Here is a 25,621-nt window from a genome sequence, read left to right on the forward strand (position 1 = left end):
TCCCTGAAACCATTTGAACTGATAACTACTGTTCTATTATAAATGCACCTTGTAATTTATTCCTTACTGTCCTAGCTCTGAAACATGCCTATAAAGCTGCATAATGTAAACTGATTTTCTTTTTTTTTTAAATTGCATTTTAGGTTTTGGGGTACATGTGAAGAACATGCAAGATTGTTGCATAGGTACACACATGGCAGTGTGGTTTTCTGCCTTCCGTCCCCTCGCCCATATCTGTCATTTCTCCCCATGCTATCTCTTCCCACCTCCCCACCCCCCATCCCTCCCCCTTTTCCCCCCAACGGACCCCAGTGTGTAGTGCTCCCCTCCCTGTGTCCATGTGTTCTCATTGTTCAACACCCACCTATCAGTGAGAACATGCAGTGTTTGATTTTCTGCTCTTGTGTCAGTTTGCTGAGAATGATGGTTTCCAGGTTCATCCATGTCCCTACAAAGGACGTGAACTCATCGTTTTTGATGGCTGTATAATATTCCATGGTTGTAAACTGATTTTCAAAGCCATAGCATCAACTACTGTGCTGGGGTCAATTTTTAATATCCTGAAAAGGCTTAGGAATCCAAACCCAGTTTAAAACTTAGCTCAGTTTGTTTGTAAGTGGAAACAGAAATGTCAGTCTGAGAGCATATTGTGACAAATCTCTGGGAAATGTGTCCCCCGTTGATTTGTGTTATTATCCCTGGAAAGAGCACATGAGGAAATAAGTCTTCCCAATCCAAATTTCCTTTTGATAAAACCTTGGCAAAAGCTTTTCTAATCCTAGGTTTCAAGTCTTTAAGAATAATTTTGGTGAATGATGCATGCTTTGAGGATATGATATTTTAAATATCATCATAGTGCTTCCAGATGTCCGAGGGTTTAGGATGCATATTAGTATATACCATTTCTCCTCTCCCTCCCTACACATGTGTGAATGTGTATGTGTCTGTGTTTTCTGTCATATGAAATCAGTCAGAAAACCAGACCTTGGGCAAGTCAGTTAACCTTTACAGGCCTGTCTTCTCACAGTATAATGTAAAGGAATTTACTATATTTAAATTTTAGCCCTTCACAGTTGTAAAATTTTTATTTTATTGGAAAATAATTTGGAGTCCACATGCTTATTTGTGTCCTTCATATGCAGATAACATATACTACATTTTATCTCTGGGAGCCTAAAATAATATGATTCACATATGCAGAACTCTTTTTTTAACTTTTATATTTTAATATGTAAACGAGGGAGGGATTTTTAAAAGAGCAAAATCTTTTTGACTAAATATTGCTTCTACACCTAAACTCAGTCTTAGTCATCGCCCTACCACTACAAACTTCAGTGTTTAGAAACCATGAACGAGAGGTTATATTAACAGATTGGTGTTACATGGAGCTCTTGTAGGGTCTAGAGACAGTGGGGAGAAATTCTCAGCCTGAGTCTCCAAGGCGGTCACTGACTGATTAGCATAAGAAGTAGTCTTGGGCCAGGCATGGGTGGCTCACGCCTATAATCCCAACACTTCGAGAGGCCTAGGTGAGTGGATCACTTGAGGTCAGAAGTTCAAGACTAACCTGGCCAACGTAGTGAAACCTCATCTTTACTACAAATACAAAAATTAGCCAGGTGTGGTGGCGGGTGCCTGTAATCTCAGATACTTGGGAGACTGAGATAGGAGAACTGCTTGAACCTGGGAAGTGGAGGTTGCAGTGAACTGAGATTGTGCAACTGCCCTCCAGCCTCGGCATTGCAGTGAGACATAAATGAATGGATGGATGGATGGATGGATGGATAGTTCACACTCAAGACCACTTCTATCTAACAGGACAACCTGACTGGTTTCCTGGTTCCCATATACTTTCAGGATAGTGTCCTTCTAGCTTACTTTAAACTTTATACATATCAGAGCACCAGTTGCTGCAAAAAGAAAAAGACAAGAACAAATAATCAATAGACTCTTAAAAAAAATTTAACGCTTCATATATCTCTGCTTCCTAGAGCCACTAAAGGCTGTCTTTTAGAGTTAATTCTTTATTGCTGCCTTGCAAAGATGAGGACCATAGCTAGTCTGCCTGCTTTCTTGATTCTCACACACCATTAAGATTAAAGCTAATTTGTCACATTGACACTGAGGAATTTTATTATTCAAAGCTGAGTTAAAAGGGGAATTTATAGAGAACAAAACCAATAAGCCAAGCAGTTCTGACATTTAATTTTCTTGGAAACCTCTCCCATCAAACCAGGCGAGTCTGCACACTACACATTCGCAAAATGAAAAGTGGTGTTGTAGTAGGATAATCTCCTCATATAAACGATGAATGAATAATTTGAAAGAGATTGGATATTATAGAGGGCCCTTTCTCTTCTTGTCCTCTCCCATCCTATCCTGAACTTTTAGAGGTGATATGTTAAGTTCTATTTTATTCCATATTTTCCATAGGAATTGAGAGTTTGGGGAAGTGACTACAGATGATTTTTATTTATGTTTTTGGCCACCAGTTCCAGGTTTATACTTATTAAGAATATTGCTTCCTTGGTCCATCAACCCAAAGAGTCAATAAACTCTGTCCGTCTACCAAGAGTTCCTTTAAAATCGTAACATGAACTAATTTAGGATTAGTTTAGGACACTGTTGGCTTCCTAAGGTAGGCTAAGCTCACGGAGGGAATCCGCTTAGCTTCCTGCTGTACTCAGGCTGGGGAACGCCAGCCGCTTTGATGAAGAGCCGACACCGGCCTGCCTTCGAATTCTCGCGAGAGCGGTGTCTGCGCGTCAGCACGTGCGGAGAGTCTCACTTTCCATCATGGCGCGGAACGCAGCCACAGCCGCTGGCGTCGCTACCAAGGCAGTGTTCCGGGCACTCCGCTGCAGTCCCTGGGAGGTCCGAGGCGCCCATGAGGCCCCCTCGAGGAGCATCTCCTCACAACAAACCATTCCTCCATCAGCCAAGTATGGCGGGCGGCACACGGTGACCATGATCCCAGGCGATGGCATTGGGCCAGAGCTCATGCTGCACGTGAAGTCTGTTTTCAGGCACGCCTGTGTACCGGTGGACTTTGAAGAGGTGCACGTGAGTTCCAACGGTGATGAAGAGGATATTTGCAACGCCATCATGGCTATCCGCCGGAACCGTGTGGCCCTGAAGGGCAATATCGAAACCAACCATAATCTGCCGCCATCCCACAAATCCCGAAACAACATCCTTCGCACCAGCCTGGACCTCTATGCCAACGTCATCCGCTGTAAGAGCCTGCCAGGCGTGGCGACCCGGCACAAGGACATAGACATCCTCATTGTCCGGGAGAACACAGAGGGCGAGTACAGCAGCCTGGAGCATGAGAGTGTGACGGGAGTGGTGGAGAGCCTGAAGATCATCACCAAGGCCAAGTCCCTGCGCATTGCCGAGTATGCTTTCAAGCTGGCGCTGGAGAGCGGGCGCAAGAAAGTGACGGCGGTGCACAAGGCGAACATCATGAAACTGAGCGACGGGCTCTTCCTCCAGTGCTGCAGGGAGGTGGCAGCTGGTTACCCCCAGATCACCTTCGAGGACATGATTGTGGACAACACCACCATGCAGCTGGTGTCCCGGCCCCAGCAGTTTGATGTCATGGTGATGCCCAATCTCTATGGCAGCGTCGTCAGCAATGTCTGCGCAGGACTAGTCGGAGGCCCAGGCCTTGTGGCTGGGGCCAACTATGGCCATGTGTACGCGGTGTTTGAAACGGCTACGAGGAACACTGGCAAGAGTATCGCCAATAAGAACATTGCCAACCCCACAGCCACCCTGCTGGCCAGCTGCATGATGCTGGACCACCTCAAGCTGCACTCCTACGCCACCTCCATCCGTAAGGCTGTCCTGGCGTCCATGGACAATGAGAATATGCACACTCCAGATATCGGGGGCCAGGGCACAACATCTGAGGCCATCCAGGACATCATCAGCCACATCCGTGTCATCAACGGCCAGGCTGTGGAGGCCTAGGCTTGCCCTGGAACCTTCTTGGTTTGCTCCTCAGATCCCCTTCTCACTCCCACACCCCAGCCAGCCTGGTAGGCAGAGCCCAGAATAAAGCAGCTTCTCCCCTCCCTCCCCCAAAAAAGCCAAAATCTCCGTGGTTTGACATATTTATTGTTAATGAAATTTCTAGGCCCAATGCAGGTTGATAGGAGGTGAGCCGGAGAGGGTTCGTGCTGAGTTCTGTGTCTACCTGCAGGGAAGTAAGAAAGCTAGTGGATGGAGCATCATGCAAGATAGGAGTGGGTGGGCATGGATCCAGGCCATTGACTGGAACTCAGCCACATGTCCCCATATAACCGCAAGGGAACTTTGAAAATCTAGTTTAGCTCTGTGACCTGAAGAAGGAAGAAACAAGTTTGGCAAACACATAGTATTGACTCTCTTGGTTCTTTCCTCTTACTACCTGTACCTGCATATGTACTCCCAGTCCCAGAGAAATCTACTTATGATGTCACCAAGGCATTTAATTTGACTGATCTAGTGGTTAGGCAAATATCCATCTGCTCCTGTATTATTCTATTTGCTTTTCTTTGGAAGGAGATGACCTTTACATAGAGAGGAGGACTTTCCTGCTATGAAGGGTAAACATGTATAAACACGAACCCTCTTTAAATCGCCGTGTTTTTAAAGTGGAATTGTGCAGGGAGTGAATCCCAACTATTGGAAAAAGCTTTAAATGATTGTTCCTGTCTACCAAGTTGTTCCTCTGTGGGGAAGAAGAGAGAATTCTAGGGCTTCAAGATAACCAGAAGATAACCAAATGATTTTTTAAAAACTAGAGAGATTTTAGCTTAAACAATAATGGAATAAGGTATCACCAAGTGTCTTATAACAGAAATTTACTTGACAATTTGAGACACAGTGTTCCAAAGAGATTGGTGTGTGCCCCTTGACTGTATTCCAAAATTCAGGATCTAAGAAATTCTCAATTCAAGTTGGTTCTTGATTAAGGAAACATTTAGATACGTGAAGGACTTATTAGAGGAGGCCAAAAGTAGGGAAGCAAACTGACAAGGAACTAATAGGAGCTAAGGATTGTTTTACATGTGTGTGAGTTTTTGGGTTGTATACATAAACTTTCATCAAATACTTAGCAAAGCATGATAAAGGCATAGTTTGGCACTATTTAGTATGCAAATTTCTATCCATGGACATTTTGAGACCATCACATATGGCTCTCTATGCTTTTGGTTGGAAGCCCATACCCCAAGAGGGATGCAGAAAATGAAGTATTGCTTTCTTATTGATTATAGTACTGACTTCATCTGCCAGGAAAAGGCTGGCACTGCAAGAAGAAAAAAATCTCATCACTATGGCAACGGAAATCTTAACTTTGATATCATGAAAAGGAAATTATGTTTTCTCTGTTTTTAAGAATTGCAATTTTGTGAATGTGGAAGTGACCTTTGGTAACCGTGTTTTCCTAGAGCACCTGAGCCAGACAGCTAATGCCCAGGGTGAAGACCTTTAGGACTTTTAATGTGGCAATCCTGATTTTATTTATAACAGGGGAAGAAGTAATACTTAGACCATGCAAGATATTTTCCTACCAAGACAGTGTCCTTATTTTCATGCCAGAGATATCTCAAGGGTAGAAGAATAAGAAATTTCCTATGCTGAACTTCGCTGCATATTGCCAGACCCCCAGAAATGGATTGAAGGAGGAGATAATTAAATTAATCTCTGTTGGATGTTGTTATCCTCTTTTCCTGCTAAGTCAGTGACACCCTTCTGCTGTCATTAAACCCCTTAAGATATAACTAGCCCGATAAAGGACATCTGATTACTCTGGTCTAGAAAACAGCTTCTTTATAAACAGAGTTGTGGAGAAATCAGTTGCCTTCTTGTTTTAAAACCTTAAAGTGACAGTAAGTATGATCAGCCATATCTCTTCTGTAAAGTAGCAGGTCAGGGGTTGGGTTCAAGAAGAAACTTGTCATTTATTGGTCACACACTTTGTGCTGGGCACTGTGCTAGTTGCTTGAAGTATTCAGACCATAGTGTGTGTTTTTCTTCCTTGCTCCTATGAACAAAGAGGAATGTTGGCTCATACTGGACATTACTAGAGGCAGTCACTTCTGTATGAGGATCTAAATTAATAGTTCACCATATCTTTAGCCATTGGTGCCAGATATGTTATGATTTGGTCAGAGTTATTGAAGAGCTAGTATTTCAATTAAACAGTAGTTCTTGGCAAAGAAAAAAAAAAGTCCCCAAAGTACCAATGGTTCATTTTTATTCTTAATGATTAAAAACATTAAATCATTTTTCATTTAAAGTTGAGGAAGTGACAGACTGTATTTTTGAGTAGTAATATTATGAATAGAACTAAAGGATTGGGGTGAGAGGATCTATAAGCAATACAATCATGCAGAAGTGGTTTTTTTTTTTTTAAAAAAGAAAACTACATAGAGGGAGGCAAACTTGGAATAGGCAGTCAGTTTCAGCAAAGCACAGTCCCCTCTATAATCTTAATACCAGGTCTTCACTTCACCAAGTTTTCTCTCTCACTATTCACTATTTTAGCTTAGTAAGCAAACTTTCACCTATGTTAGTATGAAATAAGTCCCTGCTCCTCTGAAGTTTTGAGACATGTTTATGAAAGTCATTATATCTGGCAGGGTAGGCTGTTTACACTACGGTAACAGTCAACCACAAAATAATCATGGATGACAATCATACGAGTATATTTTTTGCTCATGCCACATGCCAACAGGGATGCGCTACAGCTCTGTTTAATGTCATCCTCACTCTGAGACCCAGGCAGATGATGTCACCTCTGTCTGGAACTCTGCCAATTTTGTGGTACAGGAAAAGAAAATTTTCTCTTGTTAGTCACTGGCCATTAAAGTCTCCTTCCCAACTTCCTGCTTCTGCCTGGTCAAGATTCATATGTTGTCATTGCCCAATGGAAAGCTACTGAATAATTTGAGGTATAGTAGTGTAGGAATCAGACTGGGTTTTTAGAAGCTGGGAGGTAGAAGGCAGGAAACCAGTGGGAGGCTATTACAATTGCCTGCTGCTGGATGTGGACCCTACTATGAATGAATTGATGGGGTGAAATCATGGTGCTGCCACCCTGTTATTTAAAACCTGATTACTGATGCACCCAGCCTGCTTGAATATGTCTCTATGGTGCGACATGCCAGAGTGGCCCAACTTCTCAAGACCAATCTTTCCAATCAGATTAGGTTCCCACCTCTACGCCTATTCCACTCTGTCCCACAATAGCTCCAGCTAGCTGTTTTGCTGAGATCCATGTACGTCCCATGACCAAAACTGCACAAGCTCTGTCAGCTTGAAGAACCAGTGTTTGGATGCAGGAGGAAGAGTTGGGAAGCCATTAAAATCACAAGGGAAGGATACACTGAGGTTTATTACCTGGTAAGATATAGAGGGCAAGAGTTTCAGCTTGGGTAATTGAAACAGTAAGTCTATTACCAAGATAGAGAACTCAGGGAGGCAGTTGAATATGTACTGGAACTAGTTTACTATTCTTATTTTGGCCACATTCAGTAGGAGATTTGAGCAGTACTTTTCTGAGGAGTTGTCCAGGAGGCATGTGGGAAGCTCAGGGAGGTGTCTGTAGTTAGAGGCATCACTAATGCAGAGGTAACTAAGAGTTGAGAGTTTTGAAGGAATTGCCTAGGGAGAGTGTGTAGAGGAAGAAAAGAAGAATGCAGAGGCAGGGATAGGCAGGAATTTCCATTTAAGAAGAGGCAGACAAGGAGACAGAATAATGAACTGAGAGGAATGGTAAGCAAGGAGAAATGTATCTGGAAAGTGGCATGCCCAGGAAGCTAGCATTTCACTAGCTAGCTAGGGAGCAATTACAGCAGGAAGGGAGTTTGGAGGAGGAAAGTCTTGAAGAAAATATGTTTGAATTGCTAGAGGGAAGGAAAGAGGACATTTTCTGTGGAGGGGTAAATATTGAGGTGGAAATGAGCAACTGCAAGCTTCTTTGTGAGTGTGCACAGGAGGAAGTGAGTGAGGAGACCAGCTTCATGAGGAAGAAGAATGCATTCGGAAGCAAGAAAAGGCGAGATGGGGCAATGCTGAGGGAACTTCATATACTAGTCAAGAGGAGGCCTATATGGATTCCTGAAAAGGAAATTTACTCTGTGTGTGTGTGTGTGTCTGTCTGCATGCGAGCAGAAAAAGAAGTCAGTAGCTTCAGCAGAAAGTTAGAAAAATCGATCAGAAATCTTTTTGAATCTATACCCCAAGTTGTTTCTTAGTCTAGGTCACAGTACATTCTTAAACTATGAGAGAAGGCTCTAGAAGGAATTTGACCATTGCTTTGCAAAGCAATATTTCTTATGTCAAAGGGAGCAGAAATGTGTGGATCTGATATTCAATGTGGAAGGCTAAACAAGAGGCACAATTTTTTCATTAAGTCAAAATAAAAAGGCTTTTTAACAGTTGCACTTTCCCCTCAATTAAAAAAGTATTTATAAAAATGAAAACTAAAAGATGTTCCTTTTGGTCACTTTTTAGAGAGCCTAAAGAAGGAAATGTTTAGAGATAATTCAGTGAATGAAAATCATTTATGAGGAGGCTGTGTGATTATTGATGATGTGGGCATTTGGTAGGTTTGGGTTTTCAAAGCTGTTTTTTAAGAAATTGTACATATATTTTTTATTTTCTAGGAAGCAGTGTGGTTTGATAGAAGGACAGTGAGCAAAGTCCTGAGTTGGAATCATGGTTCTGCCATGATTGGCATAAATAAAGCTCTGCTAAGCTTTATGACCTTGAGTAACCTAAAAAAAAAAAAAAAAAAAAAAATTGCCAATGCTTACTTTATGAGGCCAATGTGAAGCCATCAGTAAAACAGTCCCATCTGGCATGTTGCTGGGCACACAGTCATTGCACAATAAATGTTCATTTTCTTTGCTTTTACTTAAAATGCAACATAGTACCCAGATTAATGGCAGGGCCTTAGGTATACCTTCAGGTCTCTTTCTCATGTTACTGATCAACTGGAATAAGGAGATGGGCATTTTTTTTTTTTTACATAATTAAGTTTTTTGTGTAAAAATTGAGTTCACTGTTAAACTAATTAAATATCATTAGCTGAAATCAATCTTATTTGTAAAATATTTAATTGTAAGGCCTATTGAAATACAAAAGCTTAGTAATGGTAGGCACATTAATTCTTAAATCATATCAACTTCTACATAATTTAACCTTATTTCTTTTCCCACAAATTAGTAATATAAGTAATTTCAAATGCACAAGTGTCTGGGCATAGCGTCTGATCCCCAGCACTAACACTTGACGTTTGTGTGCGCGTGTGTGTGTCTCTCGAGGGACAATAGATGACAGATGACTATTTAAACATCTATTATGTAAATCATGTATGATCTTAAATCTGGAAAGAACAACCTTATTATTTATAAAATATTTCTTATAAATAAGATGATGTCCTGAGTTTTTTCACATTTGAACTTTTTAATCCTGTTTGCTGTATGTGGAAGAATAATAAAAATCATAATAAGAATAGACAGTTATACTTCTTTATAATTTATAGGGTACTTCCACATGTATTATCTAATGTAATACTTGTAATGAGCAATCCCTGAAGAGTAATACTGTGTCTCATTTTTAAAGGTAAGCAAACTGAGGCTCACAAAATTTAAGTAACTTGTGTAAGATCTTGTAGTCCTAAGAGACACTAATACAAGATCCAAGATCTCATAATTGTGTACCCTAATTTTTTCCTATTATATTCATTGCTTTTCTCTTCCAGACATTCCTTTTGATATCCTTGTCACCCTTCATGGTTCAGCTCAGCTATCATCTTCTTTATGTGGGTTTTCCTCTAGTCATCACATCTGGAAGAAATTTTTCCCATTCTCTTGTAACACAGCATACAGTTTTCTGCATGACTCTTAACCTACAGTGCCTTTGTGTTGTCATTATTATGTATGTGTCAATTACTCCCAGATAGGTAAGCTCCTTGAGTCCGGGGGTATATTGTACCACTTATTGGTAGTGGGCATGCAGAAAAGTGAATGAGTGAGTGAGTGGATTAATATGAATGCATGAACCAGTGACATTCCAAGAGTCTCTGCCATGAAGCAGTGTTGTAATGACTCACCCAAGAATCTTTCTTCTTAGAATTACTAATAAAGTGGGGAAATGAGCTCAGATATAATCTGAAGCTGAGCTTTGAACACAAACAGTACATGACAAAGCATGGTGAGCACACCTATTTCGCTGTGGTCTTCTCTTTACCATAGTTTCTTTAATTTCCCTTTCCATGCTAGTACTCCTTGCAGGCCATAATAGCTCTGGAGCAATCAGAATGTTGTTGTTGTTGTTTGTTTGTTTGTTTGTTTTTTGCTATCTGACAGTTCTCTTTTCATTTGGAATGCTGAAGAGACTTTTCAACCTTTGTCCACCTGTTACAGTTACAGAAAATCCTTTAGCTGTTGGTAAGCTATTGGCCATACTGGTCTCCTTGTCATCTTCTCATTGTTTTTAATCTCATCTCTATGGCTTCTTTGACCACTGTGTTCTAATTGGAGCAGCAAGGGAATTCTTTTTGAAGGAGGTCACACTGGCTGTCTTGATACCCTGTGATGCAATTCCTATTATTATAGGAATTATATTCCTATAATAATAGGAATATTATTATATGTGCTGCTTTTTTGAGTGGGAAAAACACCAAGACATTTTGAATAGGGCTCCCACAGAGCTTGTTATCACCATGTAGCCTATGAACTTGGAGCCTAACAGTAGTATATGAGATTGCTAATCAAAATGGAACCCAGTTAGCAAGATAATTAGAAAAGTATAATATTTCTTTTCAGAATATATGGTTTCAAATGATGGTGGTGGCCATGTAGCTTCATGTATTCCTTTTGGAAAGTAATTTGGCAACTATATCATAAATTTACATGTTTATATCTCTTTTGACATAACAGTTTTCTTCTGGGAGTCTAGTCAAAGGAAATCTAAAGTTAACAGTATAAATGCAGTGCATCAGGTAGAGGATTGCAGTCAGCAATCACAGTGGTTTAACACAATAGATGTTTATCCACCTCAAGTAACAAGAAGTGAGTAGAACAACTGTCAGAGCTGCAGAGTCAGGTCCATGATGCCATTGACATCCCAGCCTCCTTCAGTGACTTTTGTCCTCACTGTACTTTTGTGGTTGTAGGATGACAAGTTTATCACATGTCATTGTTCTAGGAGGGAAGAGAAAAAGGCAAGGAGAACGGGCAAAACTTACCCAGAAATCCCAGGTAGACTTCTTTCCGTTTGTTATTAGCCAGAACTGTGTCACTGCTAGCAGTAAGAGAGGCTGGGAAATTAAGATTTGGGTCAGATACTTTGTCAGGTTAGACAGAATTAGGAAACTGAGAAAATGAGCACTGGTAAAACAATGTCTTAGTAATGTCTTCTATGGAAATCAATGTGCTAATGATAAGTAAAGTAATGAAGGCACACTTGACTGTTCATTCACACAGTAACAGATAAACAAAATGATACAACATAGACTATTATGTAACTGCAGTGTATTAGTTTTATAGTTTGTTCAGGAAAACAAGCCACTCTCTGAGGAATAGGAAACGTTTTAGTACAGGGAAGTAAAGGTTTGTACATCCTTTGGAGGACTGGAGGAGTGAAGATGAGAAAGGGCTATCATAGCTTGGGTCATTTTAAAGCATAGCCTAAGGTTAGGAGTTATGAGCAGGCAGTTTATTTGGGAAGTGATACCAGGGATCTGCAGTGGTAGAGTGAGGAAAAAGGAACGGCTCGCATAGGGGTGTGTTGCAGAGGTTGCATTTGGGGAGAAGGAGCTTGATTCTGTCAAAATCTAATGAGAAGCACATAGAGTACCTTCCAGAATTGTCTACCCAAAGTATGGAAGGTAGGAGGATTTCTCTATTGGCTCCTGGGACTTGCCCCCAGGGATATTAACTCCCTGTGTTTCTGAGCTGTACACATGTGTGTGGGCCGAGTTAACTCCCATGGCATCGACAATGTTCGAAGAACTCAACAACAGAAAGTAGAAATGTGGAGCCTGTACCTGAGGCAGCATGATATGAGTTGAAGCCTGATACGAGTTCTAGCATAGTATGTGTTGAAGCCTGTATGGAACTGTGCATTCATGGCTGAAATCAGAGGTGAAGCCAAGAAAATATGAGCCAGGGTGCAGAGGTGTCTGCTACAGCACATTTCAGAAACTCAGACGTGAAACAATCATAAGGAAGTGACCACCAAAAGTCTTACCTGCTTGCTATACTCTAATGAGTGGTTCTTTGGTGGATACTCAGAAGACTCTCACAAAACTCTCCATCTTTTGTCTACCACTGCCCCACAGCTGACACTGGAGAGTAATAGCTGCTTCTTCTCTTTCATCTTTCTAATGGCATGCAGCTATCTTCAAATGGTGGGATTAATGGGAATCCTTATAGAAAAGTCTCTGAGAGATGTAATTTCCAGGTGTCATGCCTCTGAGGTACAAGAGGGAGCTCAGAAATGTAAGCGTTGTCCTGAGTATTGATAAATGATATCTGGCTCATCAGTAACTGAATTATTTATGAAAAATTTTTGTAAAACTTGTTTTAATCACCTCTAGTTAAACCCACTGGTGAGATGGGGATTCCCACCATAGGGTTATGGGGACTGTGAGAATGGTGAAACACATAACTCCTAACACTGGATAGATGAGGTCAGCAGCCATTTAGTAGTCATATATACTCACAGCTTTGGGAGAAGGACTCTGCACACCATGCAGGACCACATGGGAATTGCACGTGGTAACAGCATGAGCAACCAGAGGCTGTTTTGTAGGATCAAGACGATGGGGTGCCCCCTGGTTCCCTCAGGAGGATGCGATTGGTTTGTTTGAATAATTCTACTGGCTGGCAAGTAACTGCAAACCACTACTCAGGGTTAAGCAGGAACTGTACCTGGTCCTTTGGCTAAGGAGGGCTGCTTGGCTAGGGGATCTTATATGGGAACTGAAGCCTCAATTTTAGACCTTACATCATATGAACAGCAAATAGTCTTTATTAGTTTGGGTAGAGAAAAAAAAGGCACATCTTTTGTAAAAATTAAAATTAAGTGACTCTCATTTAATCATCTCATTTTGCGAAGCAGTCCTTTCTCCTCAAGATTTTTCTCTATTTTGTCATAAGCCGAAGAACTCCAAGGTCCAACTCAATCCCAAGGCTGTCTTTGGCAAAGTGTCCCAAAATAAAATACGAATGACACTTTGCATTGGAAAATATTTGAATGAATACGCACCTGAACCAGAAAGCAAGCTCAGTCAAGAGACAAGTTCCGAGCTCCTCACTGCTTATGCTTCTGCAGGCACTTGCTGTCCCTAGCCATCCAGCAGTCATTCTCACAGTGGCCATGGTGTCCAAGAGTTAAACACCATTTTGTCCCTGGTGAGAGAAGAACACGGACTCTTCTCCTTGAATCTGAAACCCAGTCTTCCCTGCCTCAGCAGCTGCTGCCACAACTTTTAATGGATTTAAAGGAAAGCAAAAATAAACCAGAGCCTAGGAAGCATTGCCCACCCAATCTCCTCCTATATGAACGACTTCCCAGGGTCAGAAATTGTAGATAATATGTTTTCTGTATTACACACTCACTGCGTTTGCTTCATGTTGTTGTCTCTTCCCTAGCCTCTGCATTTGTCCCAGCCTTTATTAGCTATGATGTCCGGTATGGTGGTCGTTAGCTACATGTAGCTGTTTAAGTGTAAATGAATTAAAATTTAAAATTTGGTTCTCCTGTTAAACTAGCCATGTTTGTTTTAAATGCTTGGTAACCACCTGTAGCTAGTAGCTACTCTATTGGACAGAGGAATTTATAGAACATTTCTATCATCACAGAAAATTCAGTTGGATAGCACCCCCTATGTTAAATTCGGAGGATCATTTAGGCATTTATTTAACCAATATACTGAAAAGCCACTGTGTGCCTGACTTTATGCTAAGCACAAAGGATACCACAGCAGTCAACATACACAAAATTTCTGCCTTCCCAGAACTTACATTTTAATTTACAAAGCCTGTATCAAAGTATCCATGTATATTCACAGCGTAAGCCAGGAAAGCACTGAAAAACAGGTGGCTAGTTGTTTATTCAGTTTTTGCCTCATCCCCACTCTGATTTCTTTGAGTTATAACTCAATTTTCTTCAACTTTTAGACTTGAATTTTAGACCTCTGATTTGAGCTGATTTGTCAGGCAGAAATGGCTTACATATTTGATTTACCTGTAAGTACTGGCTATCATTGTAAAGTCTCTTAGGGCCTGGATGAGAGGTTTATTTGAAAGTAGTTGTTCTAGGATTTAATTGTTTAAATCAATTCCAACTGCCTGTGTTTAGAATTTTAATTCAGTGAAAGGTCTAGTTCTTACTGATTATGTGTAACCACAACAGAGACAAGAAATTCATTGTAATGATTTTGTTGGTTTTCCTCATAGAAAGCTCATGCTTTAATGCTTCCCTCCATATGGGGGTCAATTGTGTAGCACTAACATTAATAACCTAATAAATCTAATAATGGAGATGTGTAGTGTGTTAAAATTAGCTATTAAAATTCAAACACCCCACACTCAATGCATGCAACAAGATGCTCAAATGCCAACACTACCAATCTGCTTGAACTAATGAGCTGTAAACATTTCCCCCACTGGTGAACTAATAAATTGTAGCATGTTGCAACTGAAAGGGACCTTGGAGATCGATCTTTCTGCTCCAGCTACCTCTGTCTTCATTTTATTGGTCCTCTAAAGAGGTATGTTATTTATCCAAGGTCACAGTTGTACAGTAAAACCCTGCCATAGTATAATGGGGCCAGAAATTCCTGTAAACAGGGGTCCCCAAACCTTAGCATACATCCTGGAGAGCTTGTTGAAGCATGGATTGCTGGACCCCACCCCCAGAGCTGCTTTCTGATTTAGTGGGTCTGAGCTAGAACCTGATCATTTTCATTTCTAACAAGCTCCTAGATGCTGTTAGTGGTCTGAGGACTAAACTTTGAGAACCACTTGTTTGTGTAGACCACGTGGTAACATTACTGTGAAGTTAACGGATGATGAAAGTCAGCCTACATGGTTAGCCAGCTTCGAGTTTCGAGGACCCAGCAGCGCAGGGGCCAAATCTATCCAGGTGTAAACTTGGGTTTGTCACCACCTAGTGGTAGTCATCTAATGCTGTGTAAACATGGATGGGGATGATTCTGGATCCTGTAGCTGGCTAAGGCTTCCAACCAACTATCCTGTGGTTAGTAGGCATTTAGTACTTCTATTGATTTGGGAAGACTGTGCTTTGGGGACCCAGTTCCTATCTACCTGATTTCCAACTACTGCTTGCTACTTCCCTGTCAATCTTGTCCTCTCCTGAATATATTTTCCCCTCCCCCAGAAGACAAGAACATTGGCCCAATTCTGTTTCAGAAGCTGGAGAGCCAGTCACATTATATCCAAAACTATATTGGGGAAGGATTTTACAGCAGCCAGTGGTAGATTGCCTGTTGTTTACTCATTCTCAAACTCCTGACTCATGGTCCTCCCTCTGTGCCTTTGCATTTTCCATCACTACCTATCGAAATCCTTCTTAACCTTCAGGGTTTAGCTGAATTTCCATCTCCTTCAGAAAGCTTGTCTTGCTACTCTAGAAGATAACACTTTTTCTTTAAAAAAAAAAATAGGACATGATTCTGGTACTTCTGTGTTCCAGACTCGTGTAGATTTTCTAAAAACTACCTAGCAGTATAGGCATTATACCTGCTTTATTGATAGGGATACTGAGACTCAAGAAGGGTAAGGCTTTTAAGAGACAGGGTCTTACTGTTGCCCAGGCTGAAGGTCAGTGGCATAATCATAGCTCACTGCAACTTCAAACTAGCTCAAGGGCTCCTGCTGCCCTAGCCCCTTCCAAGCAGCTCTAACTATAGATGCGTGTTACCATGACTGGCTAATTTTTTTAAAGAAGTGGGGATTTGCTATTTTGCCAATCTAGTCTCAAACTTCTGGCCTCAAGCAGTCTTGCTGCCTTAGCCTTTCAAAGACCTGGAATTATAGGCATGAGCCACCATGCCTGCCCCATTTTCTGATTTGTTAGAATATAATTTACTATGATATAAGTTGTCTGATACAAATGCATTAAACAAATAGGCAAAGCTGTCTATAGAGTGACTTTGGACAAGATAGTCTCTCCCGCTGCCAAACTGCAAGCGCCTTAAAGACAGGGAGCATGTCTCATTTGTTTTTATTCTCAGCCCCAGTTCCTGCTACTAGCACAGTGCCTGTTAAGTCGTGGCACTCGGTATTTTCCAAGGAAATGGATCTCCTGGCTCTCTGCTGTGGGTACTGCATCTTCCTGCCCTGATTCTCTCTGTGCACTTGGCTGTGGTCCCCAGCAGGGAAGGAAGTTCCTTTGATGTAATCTCTCCTCCGTTGCCCCCAGTCAGAATTTGCAGCCTCAACAGTTTTCTCTCAGTCTGTTTCTCTGTGAATGCCATCTTCAGGAAAAGGAGCGCTTTTCCACGCTGGGAATGCATGATTTGGAGATGAGGGTAGTTTTAATTTCATGCCAAGCTCTCAGTCTGCAGGTGGTTTCTACACCCTCTTCGCTTCCCTGAACCTCATCTCTCTCCTTTTCGGTTATTATCTCCTTATCCTTCCAGACATCCCTAAGAATCAAGGAGTTAGGGACAAGTGAGAGGCTTATCAGAGTCAGAGATTGGGTGTAAGATCACCAAAAGCACATGTTGCTTAAAACTTGAATTGCATGAAAGGCACTGGATCCAAATGTTTAAGAAACACTGACTGACTCCTCTACTGTTTTAAATATAACTTGCATATGTGGTTTCTTTTATCATCCCACTTCCTCCATCCCCTGTAAAACTGCCACTTTCAGAGAAGAGAATAGTGGGTCTGTCCTCACTGTGGCTCTAGTACTCTCTGAGACTAGCATAAGGATTCCTGGTTCTCAACTCAGCTATACAGTATAATCACTTGAAAGCTTCCCACATTCCTTCAGGGAGTCTGATTTCCTTAGTCTGGGATGTAGCTTGGCACAAGCATTGCTATGTTCCTCCATTGTTCTAGTATCCAGTCATTGTTTTAGTGTTCATATCAGCATTAAGAACTGCGAGATTAGGTTTTTGGATTTCAAGCCTGGCTGATCATAATAGCCATATTGGGAGCCTTTTAAAATTTCTGCATCCTGTAATCTGGGAGTCAGATATTTTTGAAATAGATTCTCAGCATCAGTTACTTTGGGGAATCACCAGTATTGGTACTTTCAGATATTTCTTCTAGCCTTCCAGTTATCAAAGCAAGGTAGAATTGTCAACATAATGATATAAAACTATTTAAATTCCTCACAGGTCAAGTCAAATGTATTTTATGCATGCTTCCTGGAGCAAAACATAAAGATGAAACTCATTAGAAATGTTTGGAATATTGTGAACTTCACTGTGGGACTAAGCTTTCCTGCACAAATCCAAACAGTGAACTTAATCCTTACTCTTCAGGTGATAGCTACGTCTCTTTAATATTGGCCCAACCTACTCCTGCCCACGTATTTTTCATTTCACTATAATTTTTATTCCAGCTGTATATTCAACAGACTGCCTGCCTATCCTTTGGAACTACTTGACATAAATGATGTGTTTTGAAAGATTAAATCAGAAACACATATTAAAATCATCTTGGTATTAACTGAAGACTTAAAGAAGTTTTTATGTGCATTCAAGTGGAATGAGAGGAACCATGAAAGGGGAATGAGGCCAAAAAACAAAAAGCGAATTTGAGGTTAAAGGTCAAAATTAAAATTAACTAATTTTTAATCAACATACCACTTGGTAGCAAAAAATGAAAATGTATTAATGACTATAATATTATGAGTAATTTCATATGCTGAAGTGTATTGCCTCTTCAGCACATGTCTCTTAGGTTGAAATGTTCTTTTCACATGTAAAACATTCTGCCAAGAACTGTGCCTCCTTCCTATGACCTTACCTGCCTTTCTGCTGTAAAAACATCAGGACATCTTTCAGGAAAACTGCCTGCTGCCCAAAGGAAATACACATAATTTTTAGGTCCCTAAATTCAATTTCTAAAGATGTTTTTCAGGCATTGCAAAAGAAAAAAAAATGAATGAGTTTGCTGTGTACAAGAAATAATCTTTTTTTCATAAGCAGTGCAGTCAAAATGATAGAACATACCCCTTTAGGCTTTGGCATCTCTACAATATCATTTAATTCCTTGACCTCAATATTCAGTCTTTAACACCAAAACCATAAAAAGGAAAGTATGATATGTATTCTTCACCCTGCACAAGCACCTTCCTGTCTCCTCAAATGAGATAAATGGTCCTAATACACTTTAATGCTGGAAGAAAGAGATTTTGTGTCATTCTAATAAACCTCAAACTCCTGGTACTATTTTTACCCCATTGCTGACCTCAGTATCTGTGGACAGCAGAACACTCTCCCTCAACAAATGCAAATAGACTCCAGTAGCCATTCTTGAGGAACATTCAAGCAATTATTTCTGAATCCTCAAGCAGAATTCACATTAATTGATTCCCTTTTGTAGGTTTTTCCTTAGCAGATTAACAGTTTTTGCCCTTTTGTATGTAATTCAGCATGTTGGAACTGACAACCTCCCATATTTTCTTTCACTTTTTAGAAAGGGAAATATGAAAGAGAAGAGCAGAAAGGAGCTCTGTTACAGGTGTTCTCCCCACCCTCTTGAAAATATTTTGAGCGATAGCCTAGACTCCAGGCCAGCTGGAGGACTTGCAGAATGCAGGGATCTTCTCTGCCTCCTCCCTCAGTAAAAAATCTCTCCAGGGGCAAGCATTCTGCTCCTCAGTTTTCTAGAAAAGTGCCCATGTAGATTCTGCATTATGAAAGCCTCCCTAAATCAGGAATCGCACAGTCCTCTTTCATATGGCTTGTAGTCTTGGCCTACATGAATTAATTGCCAGCATTTTAAAATAGGGAGATTCCATCTAAATACCTGGATTTCTGGCTTTTTAAAAAAACATAGGGGAAAATTTATTAGAGAATTTTCTGTTTTCTTAAGAAAAACAAGAGAAAAGATTTGTTTTCTTATTGACAGTTGGTGTGAGCCAAAAAAACCGCTATTCCCCTTTGCTCTCTAGTTCACCATACTCTCTGTAAGCTCACAGAACTGAGACAAAGTGATAGTTACTGAAACTGTGCCCATGCTGTTGATCCTAAGTTCAGAGAACAGTGAAATATTTCTTGTACAAAGTACAAAAATTTAAAAGGTAGACTAGGAGTACCACAGATTTCAAGGAAAAAGAGAACATCTAGGTATGATGTCTCATGTCTGTAATCCCAGCACTTTGAGAGGCCAAAGTGGATAGATCACCTGAGGTCAGGAGTTCAAGACTAGCTTGGGCAACATGGCAAAACCATGTCCCTGCTAAAAATACAAAAATTAGTTGGGTGTGGTGGTGCACACCTGGAATCCCAGCTACTCTGGGAGGCTGAGGCATGAGAATGGCTTGAACTCGGGTGGCAGAGATTGCAGTAGGGCCAAGATTGCACCACTGAACTCCAGTGGTGACAGAGGGAGACTGTCTCAAAAAAAAAAAAAAAAAAAAAAAAAAAAAGCATCTGTTTCTTTATGGAAGTGAAGAATATTCCTGTGTTTAACATACAAAGTGTCTGTATCAAAAGAATTTGACCAAAAATGCCATTGTAACCCAAATCCAGCCCTGTAGACACATGCATTCATTTGTGACTTATGCTATAAGTAAGCATGAGAGACCTTCATATTTGCCTTCCTGAAGTAATTGTTGCTTATGGAACAACAAGATGCTCAGGCCCTGGGATCACATGCTGAATATTCATTCCTTCTGTTTTCCCAGTTCTCTCTATCCCCAAATAACCAAAAGCAGCATGTCTGTACACCATTATTAGCTCAGGAGAAAGGGAGAGACATATCATGTGCAAGGCACATGGTAGGTGTTCCACTATGTTTAATTCTTCTAGCAATCATCTGATTAGGTTTCAGCCCCATTTAAAGATGACGAAGCTGAGGCTCCAGAGAAATTAAGTAACTCACCTAAGGTCACAAACCAAAGCTACTAAGTGGCAGGCCTGCATGGTTCTTTCCCCTCCATCATTGTGCTTGCACTACTCATTGAAATGCTTTCCTTGAGTTACTACTTAGCACAATGACTCTAGTTTTTATTGTGGGTTGATAAGAAGTAGCCATAACAAGAGTGTTCAGTTCATATTCTATAGAACTGCTATTGAGGATGCTAATGTTTATCAAGCGATCTGTCTGATGATCTTTTCTTAGCAGTTAGTGACAGATGAGGTTTGTATTTCTGAACAAAATTAAAAATGTACTTCTGTTTATGCAGCCAGAAATAAATAATACTAGCTATCTTTTTTGGCTATTCCTATATTTTAAGGAAGCTCCAAGGGAAATGTATTGCCCTATTCCATCTTATGGTAAAATTAATTCTCCCTTTTGCCGCATTATTTTGGATCTTTCTTTCTGGTGTCATTACTGTGGTTTGGCGTGTTCATAGTTCTGTTACACAAATTGCATCTAGTTGTAAGCTTCCTCAGATTCCTTGTAAAGAGGACAAAAATATACATTATAAATAAAGCCCTTAAAATTCAATTTAGATCCTTAAGAATAATTAATAAAGCCAATTTCAATATGACACTAGATTTCACAAAAGGGGCTATTTGGGAAATGGCCCAAAAACCTTTGGGTCATTTCTGACTTGGGAGGATTACAATGAAGAGAGAGTTGGTGAGCTCTGGCCCAATTTGTCTTACATTCTGCTACTGAGTGATAGTTGCTAACTTGCACGGAGAATTTACTGTGTACCAGGCCCTGGGCCAAGTGCTTGACGTGCCTTGTCTCCATCTCTGCAGCAAGTATGTCTAGTAACATTCTTAGCCCTGTTACTAACAGGAAATTCTAGGATCAGAGAGCATGAGAAACTAGGTCACAGGCACATGTGATAGGTTTGATCTTGAGCAAAGACCTTGACTTCTTGGTATCCATGTCCCCACCTGTAATACTGGCATATGCTCCTTTCCCAGCCTTCTCACCAATCTGCGGTGTTAGTCAGTTTTCTCCTCCCTGCCCCCACTGCAAGGAACTAGATCCAAAGGAGGAGTCATATTCTAAATCTCAACCCTCCTAGTCTTTTATTTTCCCTGAGGGCTCTCTAAGGTGTATGTTGTACACCAACTTAATCAAATCTTCCCTTTTCCTAGGGAGAGGGAAATCTATTGTTCTGTTTTGTCTAAGCTCTAGTATTGACCTGGGTTGTTGGTTATCATCACTCATTGTCTCACAAAATGTTTTAAATATCAATTCAAATGCAGTCAGTTCTTGTTATTCACAGTAGTTACGTTATACGACCGGTGTCCCTCAACCCCTGGGCCACAGACGAGTACCAGTCCATGGCCTGTTAGGAACCAGGCTGCGTTAGCAGGAGGTGAGCTGCAGGTGAGGGAGCATTACCAGTTGAGTTCCACCTCCCCTCAGATCAGCCGTGGCATTACATTCTCATAGGAGCAGGAGCCCTATTGTGAACTGCATGTGTGAGGGATGTAGGTTGCATGTTCCTTATAAGAATCTAATGTCTGTTGATCTGAGGTGGGACAGTTTCATCCCAAAATCATGCCCCCCACTCCAGGTGTGTAGAAGAATTGTCTTTCAAGAAACTGGCCCCTGATGCCAACAAGGCTGCTGACTGCTGTTGTATAAAGTCTCCATGAACATTGAATTATCTAATTCTGAACCATTTCTCATAAGAGAAATAGAAGGTTAGGTTTCTGTGAGCCTCTCACAAACTTTTATCAACTGTTAAGTATCTAACCTTCTTTTATACCTTTCTGATTAAAGACATCTCATTTAGTATTTATTGTTGATTCACTAACAGTGAGCTTATGGCCACAGCACTGTAACTTATGCCTAAATGAAGCTAATCTACAGCATTTTCTTTAAAAGCCACATTACAACTTATTGTGCTTAGAAACACTAGAGAGCACATCAGGACTTTGCTTGCAAGCCATATTTAATGGTAAAACCACCAACACAAAAGCATAAACGTGAAAAAAAAAAAGCACTAAATAGTCCATGGAGAGGACATTTGTTTCTAGTACAAGAGCTGAAGCAAGAAAGATGCAGCATCACCTTGTTCATCTTCAGATGGGAATGTATGTGTTGATTGACTGAAATTTTTTTCCAGTCTATGCATGTCCACTAATGACCGTGAAAGCATTGAAAGTATTTAGTTTGGGATTACAAAGAAATTTCAGGGATACTAACCCTTTGCCTACTATCAGTTTAAGATTTTTTAATTGCATTTTAGGTTTTGGGGTACATGTGAAGAACATGCAAGATTGTTGCATAGGTACACACATGGCAGTGTAATTTGCTGCCTTCCTCCCCATCACCTGTATCTGGCATTTTTCCCCTAGCTATCTCTCCCCAACTCTCCACCCCCCGCTGTCCCTCCCCTATTTCCCCCGCCACAGACCCCAGTGTGTGATGCTCCCCTCCCTGTGTCCATGTGTTCTCATTGTTCAACACTCACCTATGAGTGAGAACATGTGGTGTTTGATTTTCTGTTCTTGTGTCAGTTGGCTGGGAATGATGGGTTCCAGGTTTATCCATGTCCCTACAAAGGATACTAACTCATCGTTTTTGATGGCTGCATAATATTCCATGGTGTATATGTGCCACATTGTCCCTGTCCAGTCTATCATTCATGGGCATTTGGGTTGATTCCAGGTCTTTGCTATTGTAAACAGTGCTGCAGTGAACATTTGTGTGCATATGTACTTATAGTAGAAGGATTTATAATCCTTTGGATATATGCCCAGTAATGGGATTGCTGGGTCAAATGGAATTTCTATTTCTAGGTCCTTGAGGAATCGCCACACTGTCTTCCACAATGGTTGAACTAATGTACACTCACATCAACAGTGTAAAATTCTTCCTGTTTCTCCACATCCTCTCCAGCAGCTGTTGTCTCCAGATTTTTTAATGATTGCCATTCTAACTGGCATGAGATGGCATCTCGATGTAGTTTTGATTTGCATTTCTCTAATGACCAGTGATGATGAGCATTATTTCATATGTTTATTGGCCTCATGTATGTCTTCTTTTGTAAAGTGTTTGTTCATATCATTTGCCCACTTTTGAATGGGCTTGTTTTTTTCTTGTAAATCTGTTTTAGTTCTTTGTAGATTCTGGATATTAGCCCTTTGTCAGATGGGTAGATTGCAAAAATTTTTTCCCATTCTGTTGGTTGGCGATTCACTCTAATGACTGTTTCTTTTGCTATGCAGAAGCTCTGGAGTTTGATTAGGTCCCATTTGTCTATTTGGGCTTTTGTTGCCAATGCTTTTGGTGTTTTGGTCATGAAGTTCTTGCCTACACCTATGTCCTGAATGGTTTTGCCTAGATTTTCTTCTAGGGTTTTTATGGTGTTATGTCTTGTGTCTAAGTCTTTAATCCATCTGGACTTAATTTTAGTGTAAGGTGTCAGGAAGGAATCCAGTTTCTGCTTTCTGCACATGGCTAGCCAGTTTTCCCAACACCATTTATTAAACATGGAGTCCTTTCCCCATTGCTTGTTTTTGTCAGGTTTGTCAAAGATCAGATGGTTGTAGATGTGTTGTGTTGCCTCTGAGGCCTCTGTTCTGTCCCATTGGTCTATATCTCTGTTTTGGTACCAGTATCAAGCTGTTTTGATTACTGTAGCCTTGTAGTATAGTTTGAAGTCCAGTAGTCTGTTGCCTCCCACTTTGTTCTTTTTGCTTAGAATTGACTTGGCTATGCGGGCTCTCTTTTGGTTCCATAAGAAGTTTAAGGTGTTTTTTTCTAGTTCTGTGAAGAAGGTCATTGGTATCTTGATGGGGATAGCATTGAAACTGTAAATTACTTTGGGCAGTATGGCCATTTTCATGATATTGATCCTTCCTAACCATGAGCATGGAATGTTTCTCCATCTGTTTGTGTCCTCTCTTGTTTCGTTGAGCAGTGGTTTGTAGTTCTCCTTGAAGATGGTCCTTTACATTCTTTGTTAGTTGTATCCCTAGATATTGTATTCTCTTTGTAGCAATTGTGAATGGCAGCTCATTCTTGATTTGGCTCTCCTTAAGTCTGTTATTGGTGTATAGAAATGCTTGTGATTTTTGCACATTGAGTTTGTATCCTGAGACTTTGCTGAAGTTGCTCATCAGTTTCAGGAGATTTGGGGCTGAGACAATGGCGTCTTCTAGATAAACAATCATGTTGCCTGCAAATAGAGACAATTTGACTTCCTCCTTCCCTATTTGAATAAACTTTATTTCTTTTTCTTGCCTGATTGCTCTGGCTAGAATTTCCAGTACTATATTGAATAGGAGTGGTGAGAGAGGGCATCCTTGTCTAGTGCCAGATTTCAGAGGGGATGCTTCCAGTTTTTGCCCATTCAGTATGATATTGGCTGTTGGTTTGTCATAAATAGCTTTTATTATTTTGAGAGACGTTCCGTCAATACCTAGTTTATTGAGGGTTTTTAGCATAAAGGGCTGTTGAATTTGTCAAAGACCTTCTCCGCATCAATTGAGATAATCATGTGGTTTTTGTCTTTGGTTCTGTTTATGTGGTGAATTACGTTTATATACTTGCATATGTTGAACCAGCCTTGCATCCACGTGGTGAAGCCTACTTGACATCCACATGGTGGATAAGCTTTTTGATGTGCTGTTGTAATCAGTTTGTCAGTATTTTATTGAAGATTTTTGCATCTATGTTCATCATGGATATTGGCCTGAAGTGTTCTTTTCTTGCTGAGTCTCTGCTGGGTTTTGATATCAGGATGATGTTTGTCTCATAAAATGATTTGGGAAGGATTCCCTCTTTTTGGATTGTTTGGAATAGTTTTAGAACGAATGGTGCCAGCTCCTCTTTGTATGTCTGGTAGAATTTGGCTGTGAACCCATCTGGACCTGGGCTTTTCTTGGGTGGTAGGCTCTTAATTGCTGCCTCAAGTTCAGACCTTGTTATTGGTCTATTCAGGATTTCAACTTCTTCCTGGTTTAGGCTTGGGAGGAAGCAAGTGTCTAGGAATTTATCCATTTCTTCCAGGCTTACTAGTTTATGTGCATAGAGTTGTTTGTAATAATCTCTGATGATGGTTTGGATTTCTGTGGACTCTGTAGTGATATCCCCTTTATCGTTTTTTATTGCATCTGTTTGATTCTTCTCTCTTTTCTTTTTTCTTAATCTGGCTAGTGGTCTATTTTGTTGATCTTTTCAAAAAACCAGCTCCTGGATTTATTGATTTTTTTTGAAGGGTTTTTTTTATCTCTATCTCCTCCAGTTCTGCTCTGATCTTAGTTATTTCTTGTCTTCTGCTAGGTTTTGAGTTTTTTTGATCTGCTCCTCTAGCTCTTTCAATTTTGATGCTAGGATGTCAATTTTAGATCTCTCTTTGTTTCTCATGTGGGCATTTATTGCTATATATTTTCCTCTAGACACTGCTTTAAATGTGTCCCAGAGATTCTCATATGTTGTGTCTTCATTCTCATTGGTTTCAAAGCACATCTTTATTTCTGCCTTCATTT

General features: G+C 40.6%; 2 protein-coding genes across 8 annotated transcripts in view; both read left to right on the forward strand.

The window, feature by feature from the left end:
• TMEM108 (transmembrane protein 108) overlaps positions 1-25,621 on the forward strand; it is a 332,433-nt gene that overhangs the window by 142,841 nt on the left and 163,971 nt on the right. The gene's annotated exons all lie outside the window — the stretch shown is intronic.
• On the forward strand, positions 443-19,658 carry LOC101043727 (isocitrate dehydrogenase [NAD] subunit gamma, mitochondrial-like). Its single transcript, XM_074405462.1, has one exon. It carries the CDS (start codon positions 2,797-2,799, stop codon positions 3,973-3,975), a length of 1,179 nt encoding a protein of 392 aa, XP_074261563.1. The 5' UTR covers positions 443-2,796; the 3' UTR covers positions 3,976-19,658.

This window comes from Saimiri boliviensis, chromosome 9 (genome assembly GCF_048565385.1).
Source record: "Saimiri boliviensis isolate mSaiBol1 chromosome 9, mSaiBol1.pri, whole genome shotgun sequence".
Lineage (NCBI taxonomy): Eukaryota > Metazoa > Chordata > Mammalia > Primates > Cebidae > Saimiri > Saimiri boliviensis.

Bases quoted from the DNA above. Each gene is read 5' to 3' on its own strand.
- LOC101043727 (XM_074405462.1), top strand. From the start codon at position 2,797: ATGGCGCGGAACGCAGCCACAGCCGCTGGCGTCGCTACCAAGGCAGTG.